The sequence below is a fragment of the Impatiens glandulifera genome, chromosome 1 (genome assembly GCF_907164915.1).
Source record: "Impatiens glandulifera chromosome 1, dImpGla2.1, whole genome shotgun sequence".
Lineage (NCBI taxonomy): Eukaryota > Viridiplantae > Streptophyta > Magnoliopsida > Ericales > Balsaminaceae > Impatiens > Impatiens glandulifera.
In genome coordinates, this window is record NC_061862.1 from 128,318,655 (window position 1) to 128,333,108 (window position 14,454).

At 39.3% G+C, this 14,454-nt stretch overlaps 1 protein-coding gene across 1 annotated transcript; it reads right to left on the reverse strand.

Annotated features, from left to right (window-relative positions):
* Positions 1–8,639: 8,639 nt before the first annotated feature.
* LOC124942975 (ERC protein 2-like) lies at positions 8,640–10,022 on the reverse strand. Its single transcript, XM_047483544.1, has one exon. The coding sequence runs from the start codon at positions 10,020–10,022 to the stop codon at positions 8,640–8,642; it is 1,383 nt and encodes a 460-aa protein (XP_047339500.1).
* Between the last annotated feature and the right edge of the window lie 4,432 nt (positions 10,023–14,454).

Here is a 14,454-nt window from a genome sequence, read left to right on the forward strand (position 1 = left end):
CTCTCACAATCTGCTTGTTCAAATATATGTGGATGATATTATATTTGGTTCAACTAATCCCAAATTGTGTGAAAATTTTATTAAGCTGATGCAGGACAAATTTGAAATGAGCATGATGGGAGAATTAACTTTCTTCCTCGGGCTTCAAGTACGTCAGCTGGAGAAAGGAACCTTCATAAATCAGTCCAAGTATACCAAAGAACTGCTAAAGAAGTTTGGGATGGAGAACTGCTCTTCCGCAGACACTCCAATGAGCTCCTATAGTAAATTGGATAAAGATGAAGGTGGCCAAAGTGTAGATGTCACAGCCTATAGAGGATTAATCGGATCTTTGCTCTATGTGACTTCTAGTAGACCAGATATCCAATTTGATTTTGGTGTCTGTGGAAGATTTCAGGCTAATCATAAACTCTCTCACTTTACTGCCGCTAAACGAATTCTTAAATATTTAAAAGGAACTCAAAATGTGGGACTGTGGTATCCGAAGGATTCCAGTTTCAATTTGACCAGTTTCTCAGATGCAGATTATACAGGGTGAAAAATTGATAGAAAAAGCACAAGTGGAACTTACCAGTTCCTTGGAGATCGTCTTATTTCATGGTTCAACAAGAAGCAGACATCAGTTGCCACGTTTACAGCTGAAGCAGAGTATCTTGTTGCTGGAAGTTGTTGCTCTCAGCTTTTGTGGGTTCAACAATATCTCAGGGACTATGGGATTGAGGCTGATGAATCTCCAATTTTCTGTGACAATACCAGTGCTATTGCAATCACCTATAATCCAGTTCTGCATTCTCACACAAAGAATATCGAAATTAGGCATCACTTTATCCGAGAGCATGTCAATTAGAAGCATATTCGTCTTGAATACATTCCTACAGATCAACAAACGACAAATATCTTTACGAAGCCTGTGCCCGAAGTTATGTTTTCTTATTTTAGATATATTTTAGGTCTTATTGATCTTGATTGATGTTGTTATGTGCATAAATTGAGGGGGAACAAATTGTTCAAAACTTAAATGGACAGATAAGAAGACAGAGGTCTTAATTTGTCCAATAGATTAGAAGTTTAAGAAGTATAACTACTTAGATGTACGCCTACTCTAGTAGTTTCTATCTTCTTTTGGGAAATCATGTCTTGGTCTCTTAACCTGCGAGGTTAGACGTATATGTCTAATAGACGTTAGACGTTTTTACGTCAAGAGCAAGTGGAAGCTCACGTATAACCAAACACACGTGCAGCATGTGGTGTTTATGCATAATTAGACGTGTCGTCTAATAGACAGAATTTCCAAGTATAAGTGAAAAATGTGAAAAGTAGAATTAACGTCTAACTACTTATGTACTTAGACTTTTCATCTTCTGGTTATCTGGACAGCTGTCATCCGCATATGAATCTGTCCATGTACCATTTTCCCGCCTAAAATGAACCACTCACCTCTCAAATAAATTGAAGACATGTGTCTCTCAATTTTTAAAGAGTGGCTGACATTTCGGATATTATTTCCACTTATACGTCTAATATTAACGGCATGATTTCATGATTGATATTAACAGTTGTGTCCCTAGGGAATAAGTCTGTGACTCTTTGACGGTTGGTATAATCATTAGATATTAACTACACGTTAGATTCTTGATATTTAATGAATGGTATTACTAAAATGGTTGAGTACTCCCAAGTCCGTATATCTCTCTATCTAGAATTTGAATCGTCAAAATGACTTCCTTCTCTTCAAAATCTCTGCAAGTAGATTTCCAGTATGTATATTCTACTCCAATCCATGGAATGGTTCAAATGTTTGAATCATTAGAAGCCTCTGGGTTGAAGAAGTTTCTTCGCTCCCACTTCATCTATCACGAACAGATCATTCGTGAGTTATTTGAAACCGCCAAGTTTTACAACGATAAATATATCTGCGGGATTGTTCTCGGTAGAATGATTTGTTTTGATGAAGATACATTTGGCATGTTCTTCATTCTACCAACCATAGGAATCCATGAGTTTCCTCCCTCCTCTCCTGAATATTGGAATTTTGATGATGAATGTATATAAAACTCAATTTATGTCGTCTAATTGTTTTTGGTGCAGGTGTATCGAAAACAGGTTATGATAGACTTAGTCTTAATGAGGTTCATTAGACTTATTTGGCATTTGATGCATTGAGTTAGACGAAGTTAGACGTGCAGTCTAACAGACGTAGCTAGATGTGCAGTCTAAGAGACATATCTAGATGTGCAGTCTAAGAGACGTAGCTAGACGTGGAGTCTAAGAGGCGTAGCTAGACGTGCAGTATAACAGACGTAGCTAGACGTGGAGTCTAAGAGACGTAGTTAGACGTGCAGTCTAACAGACGTAGTTAGACGTGCAGTCTAACAGACAGAGTTATATGTGCATTCTAACAGACGGAAATTAGACTTGCAGTCTAATAGACGAAGTTAGACGTGCAGTCTAACAGACGTAGTTAGACGTACAGTCTAACAAATGAGAGATAGATGTGCAGTCTAACAGACGGAGTTAGACGTGTAGTCTAACAGACGTAGTTAGACGTACAGTTTAACATATGAGAGTTAGACGTACAGTCTAACAGATGAGAGTTAGACGTGAGGTCTAACTCCTTCAGATTAGTCTGAAGGGATGTATAGTTAGATGTGCGGTCTAACTAATGGAAGTTAGACGTGCAGTCTAACTCCTTCAGATTAGTCTGAAGGGATGTGGTATTAGACGTATTGTCTAATTCCATTAGACCATATGGTCTAATGGATGCTACTATTAGACGAGGGCGTCTAATTTAATTAGACGGGGGCGTCTAATTTCAATAAACGAGGTCGTCTAAGTGAAATACGTCTAATGCTAGTCTTAAGCAATTGCTTGAAGCTAGCACCCGTCTAACCACGATCAACTAGTTGTACGCTACTCCTGCTCTACTTTCTTGTGAAGATCAGTACGAAATCCAGTTGCAACCAATTGATTAATGTCATGTGAGCAAATATTCTTCCCACTACTTGTTTTTACAGGAATATCCTTGACAAATATTTGGTGCACTACCAGATTGGTACGGCCACGATCCTAGTGCTTGGAGTCTTTTGTGTACTATGGAGGCGCTCCAATAGAAGCTCGCCACGTGTCATTATGAAGATTCGACCGTTGGTACATGCTCCTTATTTAAAGATCCTCAAGGACAATGGAAGAATCATCGATCTATCAATACTCAGATTATTCTATCTTAAGCATACAAACTGTTACATTGAGTGAGCTGCTTTCTTGTTTTTATTGTACGTTCAATCAAGAGAGAGTTAGAATTAAAGCATTGTATTATATGAGTGATATTCCTCATATTGTAAGTTGAACAGAGTTTGTTCTGTTCAATAGTGAGCTAGTCGTGCGATTGTATTTGATTCGTTGAAAGTTTAGTGAATCCTTCCGGTGGTTGGAAGAAGGGGTGACGTATGAGAGTTTGCTCCGAACATCCATAAACAAACTGCTGTGTTGTTTCTTTTTGTCATCTTTTCCTTCTTATTTCTTAGCTTTAAACCTAAGAAATCTTTTCCGCACTTGAATCGTTTAAGAGTTTGCAAGGGTTTGCGCAGAATAGAAAGTGATTTATATCCTTTACAGAATTTCTATCAAATCATTTTTCCTAAGCCGTTATCAATCGCCAGACCCCATCTCTATTGATTACACCGATCCTTTCACCCTTGATTCAAGAAAAGTTGGTTTAAGAGTTAAAGAAATCATGCATCTAATGAAACACTCTAATCAAGAAGATTATTACTATTTTCCTATCAAAACTATTGAAACACAATCAGTTGTTTAAGTGGAAAAAGAAGAACAACACTTACCAAAGGCACTGAGGAGTAGTTCACTATCTCCACTTCTCTTCTTTACTTATAAATTGTTGAATGTTTATATAAAAATCGATGAATCCTGCGACCAAGAAATCACCATTGGAATATTTACGGTAAGCACAAAGAAGAAAAAGTAAATTGCCGTAAACAACGTTGTGAGAAGAACTACTAGAGAATAGAATTATATACAACTCAAGAAAGAGAAGAAATCCGAGATTAGTCAATTTCACAATTAGCACTCTGATCAAAGATTTAAACCTGGTTGCAAAGAAGATGCATATTATTGCATCCCATACATAACATCCTTCCCACCTATCTTCACACAAAATTTCTCAATAAACATGAAAATTTCAGTACACATCGATCTCAAGTCACAACTACTACATATTTATGTAAAATTCACCACAAGAAGAATAAACATTATTAGAAAAGAAAATTCACTTATTTAGATGCATCATTTTCTACTTAAGCTACATCTTTGTACTAGAGACACAACCCTTTTTAGAAACTGGATCATCTCCTTCTTTTGTACATTAGTTATATTAACTAAACAGAAATTACAAGTTTTACTTTTCAATTCTACTAGCTAACTAACTGGTAGACCTAATTCGAGAATAGGGTTCAACAAGATTTTGCCCATTCATACTGATTGTTCAATGAAAAGTAAAACTGAAAGTTTAAAATTGGGTAATACCTAGGAGGTAGACATATAAGGCATAATTTATTTCAGTTCACATAGCTGATATTGTATTTTTCCTAAGTGGGAGACGTGGATGATAGTTGAAGAAAGGAAGAGATTCTTCAAAATTAGAATGATCTGGCCTAGTAAAATTTATAAATATATACGTGTTTCCATTTGAAACCCAAATATTTAGTATTCTTGCTTGTTATAGATGCAGTTCCTCTTAGTAGCTCATATATGTATTCAAGAAAATCAGTATAAAATGAGACGACACCTGTAAAAATCATATATCCAAATTTCATTCCTCATATTTTTTTTATACACAAATGGTATAAATGAGTATGAGATTCATTCAATATAAACATGCCTGGATTTCCAAGGATGAAGAGAATATGCAATGTAGACTTGTTTGCGTGAATCTTTATCAATTTTATCTTAAATCTAACCTCTATAAAAACAAACTACTAATTCACCAAATTCTAAGAGAATCATTGTACTCATGATACAACAAACAAATGAACTCAATTCAAAGTACTATACTATACACACCCACGTTTCTTAGATATGGTTTCTCTTAAAAGTAAGTAATAATGTTTGAATTAAAGAGTATATAAAAAATTATGTTTGGAATGTGTTTTATTAAGCTATATTGAGCCAATATTGTGTCATTTTTTAAAGTCATAGAACCCCTGTTTAATGTGTTGTTTGTCGTATTTTAAATGAAGAAAGTTGTGGAATGTCGCTTTAATCATGTTTAAGATATTGGGAAATATATAATCATGTTTTTCAAATGTCGTTTCTCTAAACTTAATTCGTTTAATGTATTTTTATAAATATTTTCTTTTTGTTCATCCATTTTTGTTTGTTTTTACAGTTGTAAAGTCATTATACCGTCACATTTTTCATGATTCTTGATTTTTCAATAAACATATAAAATTGTTAGAAAAATAAAAGAACTATATTAATTGGCATAGGATTCTAATTTGATTACAAATCTGGCCTCCTTTATTACCATTAAACTTCTTCCTTTTTTGTTAGTATAGATAAACATTAAAAAAATAATATTAATGTACTTTTATTGAAAATGAAATGTCATTTTGAACATTTTCATATATAGTTTTATTTGAGAAATTGTAACACATTTTAACATCATCTTATTTGTAAATGTAAATAAAAAATAATTCAAACTCTCCTCATGTGTAATTAGGATGGATATTATTAGGGAATTATCTTGTAGGAATCTTTAGATATTTACTATATTCAAATATAAAAAATCTCTTTATGGTATAATATCTTTTCATCAATTAGTGTAGAGATTTTTTTACATTAATGCTCTTAAACTCTTTAGTGTATATATATATTGTAAAACAACTTAGTCTTTTCATACATATCATCTTCCTTCCTAACATCGAGAGAAAAATATTTTTAGAAGATGGAGGCCAGTCATGAAGTGAAGGAGGGAAACGATGTTGTTGTGGAAGGTCCAACCACTGGATCTGATCCGGTTCTTAACATGGAAGCCTTGAATGAACACAACCCGGTTGGCTCTAGTGTGTTGGATTCCTCCTCTCCCTTGGAGGAAAATAAGGTAAAGTTACCTTCTCGGAAAAGGTCTTTCTCTTGCGTCTATTGTAACCTATCATTCTCGGATTTCTGTGCTTTGTGGGGGCACCAAACTTTCCATAAGCGTGAGCGTGACCTCGTAAAAAACGCAAGGAATTTGAGTTGCGAAGGTATTACCAGTCCCCTCTTCCGGCATATCGTCACTACCCTTACACCCATCACCATTCACCTATGTTTTCTTCCGCATTAAACAGATCTTCTCCATTAAGGTTAAGATACACTAATAGGCCATTTCCTTTAGGGTTTCAAATGGGTTCTTATACCAATGGGCCTCCATTTAATAAGTCAAACAATCATAATGGATCAATTTTTGGGTCCTTTTCTAGTCCAAGATCCCCAATCACACCTCACAACTATGTGCCCCCACAACCACTCTACTCAAGTAGGTTTAGGAGTTTTGGAGAGTATCATGCAAACATTAATGGTGGTGGTGGTAGTGGCAGTGGTGGAGGCAATAACATCAATATTGCACCACCATTTAGGTTCCCGGGAAGTATTAGTAACCATGGCGGAGGTGTGTCGAGGTATCTTACAGAGCCAGTGACTCCCCATGGGAATAGCACTATAGATGCAGGCTTTCTGAATCTTGGTAATGGACCTGTGGATTGTGATGGTGGAGGTGAACTTGATTTGGATCTGAAACTTTGAAAGATGTGATTTGTTTCAGCTAGCTTATGATTATGTGTGTTTTGTTTTTAATTTTTAGTTTTTCATTTCCTTCTTTTTTTCTAGGACTTTTTTTTTTATTTGTTGTTGTTGTTGTAGTTTAAGAAAAAAAAGTTGAATAATTGTGATGGCATTTCTTATTAGTTTTTATGGTTTTTTTTAAATGGGATGTAACATGTTTTTCGTTTTTAATATAATTTATTATTTTAATTTAATGATTATTGTTAGGATCTAGGTCGCGGCTGGAGGACCGGGGTTGGGCCGGTTAGCGCGTCTCACTCAAAGGGTGATGATTAATCCGGTTAGAGATTAACATTGGGGTTTCAATACTACACAAACTGTCACAAACCCTTGAACCAGGTTCAAACGCGGAAGAGGTTTGTTTCAGGTTGAAGCAGCACACTTACGAGATAGGCAGAACCGGTTTTGAATAAGAAAGGTTTAGAAGTTGCAGGGTCGGTTTTGGATCTTGGTGATTCGGTTTAGGTAATGTAGAGTCGGTTATAGCGGTGTAAATGAGTTAGTACAGATCAATTAGAATGTAGAACCGGCAGAAAGTAAATAACAAGAGAGGTTTTTATGGATGTTCGGAGATAAAACTCCTACGTCACCCCTTCCTCTCGAAACCGCGAGAAGGATATTCACTAAGTAATACAAATACAATCCGATCGAGACTTATTTCCTGCTCGATAACACCCGTACCATTTACACCGAAATTGTAAAATACACACTTCAACTTAGCACTTAAGCTTTTCTAGAGATAGAACACAATCTTATCACTTGTAAATTAATTGCCCACTATGTCCCACATTTACTCCTCTTCTGCTGCTCCTTTTATAGGTGAAATGCGCAAACGGTCACATTTCATTTCCTTGAATTTGATTGGTTGAGCAGAGGTTCAGTGATTCAGACCTGACGGTCAACTTTTCAGACCTGGCGGTCTGTTCTTCCAGTATGTAGGACAAACCGGCTAGGTTTGTCTTTTACTCAATGTGGTAACTGTCGGTTAGACAGTTGTGTGTACTTGGAAGATTGCCTTTTTGATTTATCCTGAAGTGGAAAGATCTTGTAGGACAGTTTTCTGCAGCCTGCAGACTGTCCTCAAACTTGTATGAATATGGAAATGTTCAGTCTGTTCCTTTGGTATCATTCTCAACAGATACCCGAAGTATCTTCTTATGCTGGTCGGTTATTTGTCTTTAAGCGGATGACTTCCGGTTATTTGTCTTTAAGCAAATGGCTTCCGGTTATTGCTTTGGCTTCTGGTCGGTTAATGACCGACTATCTGGTGTTTCCGGCCTTCAGTCTTGACCGATCTTGTCTTTTCTTGTTCGTTCAGGTTTTTGGTCAGTTTAGGTGTTTGAACGGTTGAGCTTCTTAACCGGTTCATTGATTTGACCGGTCCGGTTCTTTGTCTGTTCCTACATAGGATGTTTATTTGTGTTAAGTTCTATTAACTGGTCTAATTTTATCTAACAATTTCTACCTTTTTGATTATTTTATTTAAAATTATCAAAATCATGTAAGATTGCAAATGTAGGTCGGTTTTGTGAGTTTTATTTTGGCCGGATTTTTGGAAACTGACTTGGGAGGATTTTTTTCGAAAAATGTTGGAAAATTTTGAGAAATTTTTTTATCTTTAATCTTATCAATTTCTCCCTTTTTGATTATTTTAATTAAAATATTCAAAATCAAGTAAGATTGTAAATGCAGGCCGGTTTCCAAAAATAACTTTTTATATATATAAGTAAAGATAACCGAAAAAGGGCAAAATATTAAATATGTAAAAACCGAAATAAACATAGGTTAAGAAAAGAAAGCCCCTATTCCAATCTGGATGGCAGGAAGTCTCCCATCAAGTCATCTGTTGGTTGGTCCTCAACTGGTTGAGCCGGTCTTGAGGAAGAACCTCCTGCTCCCGTGGTGTCCTGGTGAGGAGAGAACGGTTGACCGACCGTGCTGATTGGAACCGCATTGATAACTCGATGTCTTGTATGTCGCGGCTCGAGATCCTCTTCGAAGTCATCTTCGGTTTGCAGAGCCGGGTCCGGTGTAGAGTCAATAACTGTCTCGGTGATTCTGCCCAGCATCTCGGTGACTTGAGTCTTCCTTGAGGGAATTTTCCTCTTTCGTGTTGCCGAAACCGACGAGGAGGGAGCCGCCTTTGACTTCTTGTGAGCCTTGGCATATTCGTCGAGCCTTTGTTTTTCAGTGTTTAACCGCTCTACATCCTTGGCCTCTTGAGCTGCTATAGACTTTGCAAGTGCCGGATTTCTAGCCGCTACATTTCGTGCACGTTCGGCCAAATCCGCTTCAGACAATCGCGGTGCTTCCTTCGTTTTCCGCGTTTCTTCGTCCAGCGCATCCTGAATTTTCTTAGCCGCCTCAGCGTTTGCCTCCTCAACCGCTCTATCGGTAGCAAGCTTGGCATTGATCAGCTCATTCACCTGTTCGGTGACCGCCTTGAGGTCGGCTTCAAGTTTGTTGTTTCGCTCCTCAAGACTTGCATTCTTTTCTTCGAGGCTTGTGACCCTGTCAAGTGTGGAACCGGCTTCGGTGCTTGACCGCCCCAGGTCCTCATCGACCTTTGTAAGCCGTTGCTCGGTTTTCTCTTGAAACCGTTCCAACTCCTCCACCCTTTGGGTGACCGACTTGAGGTCATCTGCCAACTTTGGAGTCATTTCCTCCAAGTCTATAGTTCGCTTGAGATGATCGCCGTACCGAGCATCGGCTTCACAGTAGTTGGTTTCGACCGATGTGATCCACTCGTTTGCCTTCACAAGGTCGTCCCTTATGGTTTCGGCCAACTTAATTGTTTGAACCACGACGTTATTAACTTTCTTTTTCCACGGTCGAACATTGGTGTTGGCAAATTCGTTGATGATAGTTATGACCTCCTTTTCTGTAATGGCCGATTCAGAATCCCCGGGTTGATTGGATTCAAGATTTTCGGTGATAGGAGGCTCTGTCCTATCGTCGGTTTCGTTGATAGCCTGATCCGTTAGAGGAGACTTATCACCTGGATTCTGACCGTCACCGGTCTCAAGACGCGGAGAGTGCGCTGTATCTTGCTGTCTGCACACCGCTTCAAGCCGCTCTATCTCGTCAATGAACTCCCCTTTCTTTACCGTAAGGATATCCAACACCAAGACTTGTAATTTAGCCTTCGATGTTCCCGCAACATATCTTTCTGTAAGCTTTCGCATATGTTCGGTTAGCTTTTGTAGCCGAGCACGCGGTTCTACTATTGCGTGTCGGTCCATGGCTTCGTTGGGATCCGTTGCGTTTGTGAGCCTGATGACATCTTCCTCTATCTCCAAAATCCTTTCGAATCTTTGTCCGGTGGTTAGGTCCAGTAGCACATGTTTGAAGAATTTGTTGCACCGGATCCGAAACCACTCACTGTATACTTCGGAAGCCGCCTGAGCTTGCAGATCGATTTTTTCCATTATTCTGCGCACTATATTTTCGGCTATCTTCTGGTCGTTGTCAACGGGAACGTTTTCCTCCCCGGGGCCGTCTGCACCGGTATCGGCATTTTCAAGACTTGCTAAGTGTTCTTCTTCTTCAGTCGGTTCCTTTTCTTTGCCGGACAGATTTTCTTCGGTATTTTCTGAAGCTGTTCGGTCTGAGCTGGAGGCCGAATCGTCCTCATTTTGCGGTTCAGAGGGAGGATCCGTGAATTCTATCGGTTGTTTGTCCTTCTTGCTTCTGGATTTGCCTTTTACCGGAGCCGGTTTCTTAGCGGCAGACTTCTTCCTTCAGCCACCTGTAGAACCGGGGGCCGGCTTTTTCTTCTCTAGGAATTGGCGAGATCTTATTATTTTACTTGAAGAAAGAATAACACCCGGACCGGTGTTGATGTTGTTGTGTAGCATGATCTTCCCTAGTGGGATGGCGTATCCCCATGACCGGGTGGAATCCGGTTTCACCATGTCCTTTAGATTGTGGAAAATCTCCTTCGCCCAATTGACATTTATGTCGTTTAGTAACCGGAAAGCATCTCGATTTTTGCCTTGGTGAGGTTGTCATAATTTCCATCTCTCGCCTGAACCGACTTGGTGAATATGTCACAAAGCGGTATATATTCCCGTCGCAGTGATAACTTCTTACCGTAAACTTCTACAGGAACCGCGGTTGCCGAGAGTATCTGGCAAGCTGCCTCGAATGTTTTTCGATTTAGTTCCATCGAAGCGTTTCGTCCATCTGTTGGAAGGCGTAGGATTTCCGCAACCGACTCTTCGGTTATTTCGAATTGTTTGCCGCCAACGGTTGCGGTTATTGTACTCCCAGAGAGAGATGCGGTTTTAAAGAATTTTTCAACCGCTTCCCTGTATAGAACAAAAGGACCACCTAAGAAGTATTCGAGACCGGCCTCGGAAATATGGGATAGAACTTCCTTTGCCGGAGCCGAACCGTTTTGTCTAATCTCCTCAAAATCTACCTGGATGATATGTTTGAACAATGCGGTATCACGACCCATTGTTGATGACTGAATCGAGAGAGCAAGAAAAACCGCTTTGAGAGAGTTTGAGAGCTAGAGAGAGAAAGCTGTTTCGCGTAGGATTGAAATGAAATTGCCAAGTCCCTTTTTATAGGCGCGGTTTGGAAGCTCAACCGGCACAAACCGTCCCATCACCTTTGGGCGGGAATTTTTTCCTCCAAGCCAAAACGCGGAAAACAATGGGCGGTAATCAAAAAGGCGGCAATCCAAGGCGGGAAATCAAGGCGGAATATTTTGGGCGGGATATTTTGGGTGGGAATCTTTCCCTCCAAAGATTTTAAGTGATCTTTCAATTTCGGTTTTTGATGAAGCAGCCTCTTTTTGAAACCGTTTTATGAAGTGATTTGTTAACCGCGATGATGCGGTGTTTCGATTTTGACCGGATAGTTCAACGAATACAAATTTGCTTATCGGTTTAAACCGGTTAGTTAGATGAGTGATCTGAATTTTTTGCAACTGTTGACCCGGTTATAAAACTGAAATGGATTTTCATTAAATGAAGGTACAAGATAGAAACCGATATACGGATCGGTTTGAAAATATAAAAGAAAAGGAGTACAAAAGATATGACGATGCAACTTAAGCAATAACCATCCTAGAGAACTTGTCCTCCACCTCATACACATCAAGAATATTTGAAAGAGATGCCGGTGTACCCGGTCCAAATTCTGGACGGTACTTGAGAATGAGTCGACTGATATGAGGAGCGTAGCCGAGACCTCTTTTGGTCAAAACTATAGTTTTTAGGTTGTTGAATATGACCGATGACCAATTTATGGGGGCATAACTCATAATGTAGGTCATCATGTTGTACACCTTCTTGGAGTAGCGCTGGTTTGGGGATTGGCAGATTAAAGAATGATTGACAATTTCAAGAAGAAGCTGGATGTGAAAGCGAAGACAGGTCTTTGGTCCGTTGTTCTCCACCGGCACCCTGGTTCCTGAGAACAGCCAAGCATAAGATACTGCGGCGCGGCCTTCTCGGGGTAGGAAGTCCGAAAACCCTTCGGTGGGCAGGTTGAACATTTGAGCAAATTCGGCTTCATCCAGCCAGAAGGTGTGATCTCTCACCGTGGAAACAATGTAGTTTCCTCTTACGCAAGCACTTCTGAAGAAAGTTTTGACATCCTCAAGGAGTATAGGGTCGGATTCTTCGAGAAAGGTGCGAAGACCGGTGTTAATGAGGGATTCAAACAACATCTCTTTTGTTTCTTGATCACTGATCTCCAGGCAAGAGTCAAAATCAATGCTTAGGAAGTTTGGTAGAGTTCGGCTCGACATGATTCAAATTTTCTTAAGAGAGAGATGGAGTTCAAGAGATTTTTGTTTTTGAGATGTGTTAAGTTGATTAAGAGGTGGCCCTTTATATAAATCCGGTTTTGGAGGGAAAATATCAACATTGAAGATCAGTTTTGTATTATTAGAGGAGAGAATATTTATGTTTCCAAAGTGTATTGGGAAGATGTTACTTTTGACCGATTGAGGAGCTCGAGGTAGGGATTTAGTCCAAAGGTAACCAAGTTTGTTGGGTTGTAATTACTCATGTAGTTGGGAGATACTTCATTAATTAAATGTTACTACTTTTCATTAATGACGGAGGCAACAATAAACTGAAAAGTAACTGATTGAAACCGAAGATAACATAGACTAGGCCGAAGTGATCATAATAGAGTAGGACAAATATACAACCGGTGCGTGCAGCAAAATGACCGGATGTAAGAAGGAGTGACTTAATATCCGTTGGAGTTGGTGTGACCGTTTAAGTTGATGTGGCGGTTCCTCCTCTTACAAGCCTTCTCAAACCGCTCATAGAATGAGTTGGTGACTTCCTTGGTTAGTACATGGGCTTGGTTCAGTCCTTCCCCCAGACAGGATAGAACTCCAAGCTCCAGAAGCAGACAGCTCAGTTGGGGAACGAGGCCGACTGTTCGAACGCCAATCATCCAGATTAGGACGTCGAACAGTACCCTTGATCAATTAACCAGTGTTCCGGTGGTTATAGCAGCCATCATGTTAAAGGTTGCGGTACAGTAGGTGTTCGTCACATCTCTCCCTAAGATGCTTCGACCGATTACATCATTGAGGAGCTGATATTCAGCTCTAAATAGTGACTTCGTACCATGGTCATCAACGGGTTGACTTGACCGCGAAAAGGTTAGGGAGATCTCGGCTTTTAGGTCAGCCGACACATTGAGATCGGTCAGCCCTTGCTTTGATAGACTGAAACATCTCGCAAAGTCATGTTCGGTGAAGTCAAACACTATGCCTCCCACTTTTGATTGGATATGGGTGTCAAAATGAGGAGTTCCTCTGAAAACCCTGGCATTGTAAAGAAATTATAGGACAGATTCGGAATAGATGACATGCTTGTCATCTAGAAAGTACTGAAGGCCGGTGTCTTCAAGTGATTTGATCATCTTGAATACATCATAGTGTTCAGTGCTCAGAGCAGATTTGAAATCCACTTGAAGGATGTTTGGAAACTGAGACATTTTTGTCTTAGTGAGAGAGTGAGTTATAACTTGTGATTGTTTTGTTTAAGGTTTGTTCAACTTATATACTATGGAGGGATGATCTAATTATCCATTGTATCACATGTGATAATGTCTATTAACCATAGGATAAAGAGTTTTGCACGAAATAAGCATGTCTACAGCCTGGGATGTTGGTCATAGACCTGGACCATGAAAGATATCAAATCTTCACGTCTTTTTAGGTGTGACCATTTTACTTTGAAAAGGTAATGTTTCAGAACAGATAAGTTTAAACACAGATAATTATTCCACTTTTGTTTGGAACCCAAATAATCGAAGTAGGCTATTTCCGAACCGGTCAGTTATCAGTTGTTTGTCCCGATGCGGTTATTTGGTGCATGCACTAAATAACCGGTCGGTTTACTCTGACTGATGGACCAGGCGGTTCTTCCATAGATACCTTGGGAAATTTGAAATCCGACAGTTTAGGAGGAACTACAGGTTTTTTCTGTTCGAACCGATTTCCCTTTAAAAGCATCCTTAGGGATGATCTGACTAATGTCGGTTAAACCGAGTGTGAGTTTGAATTGAGAGAACTTAGCTTCCTGTAGAGGCTTTGTGAAAATATCGACTACTTGTTGATCTGTTGGTACGTATTCC

Coding starts and splice junctions, on each gene's coding strand:
- LOC124942975 (XM_047483544.1), bottom strand. CDS start 10,022: ATGCGAAAGCTTACAGAAAGATATGTTGCGGGAACATCGAAGGCTAAA.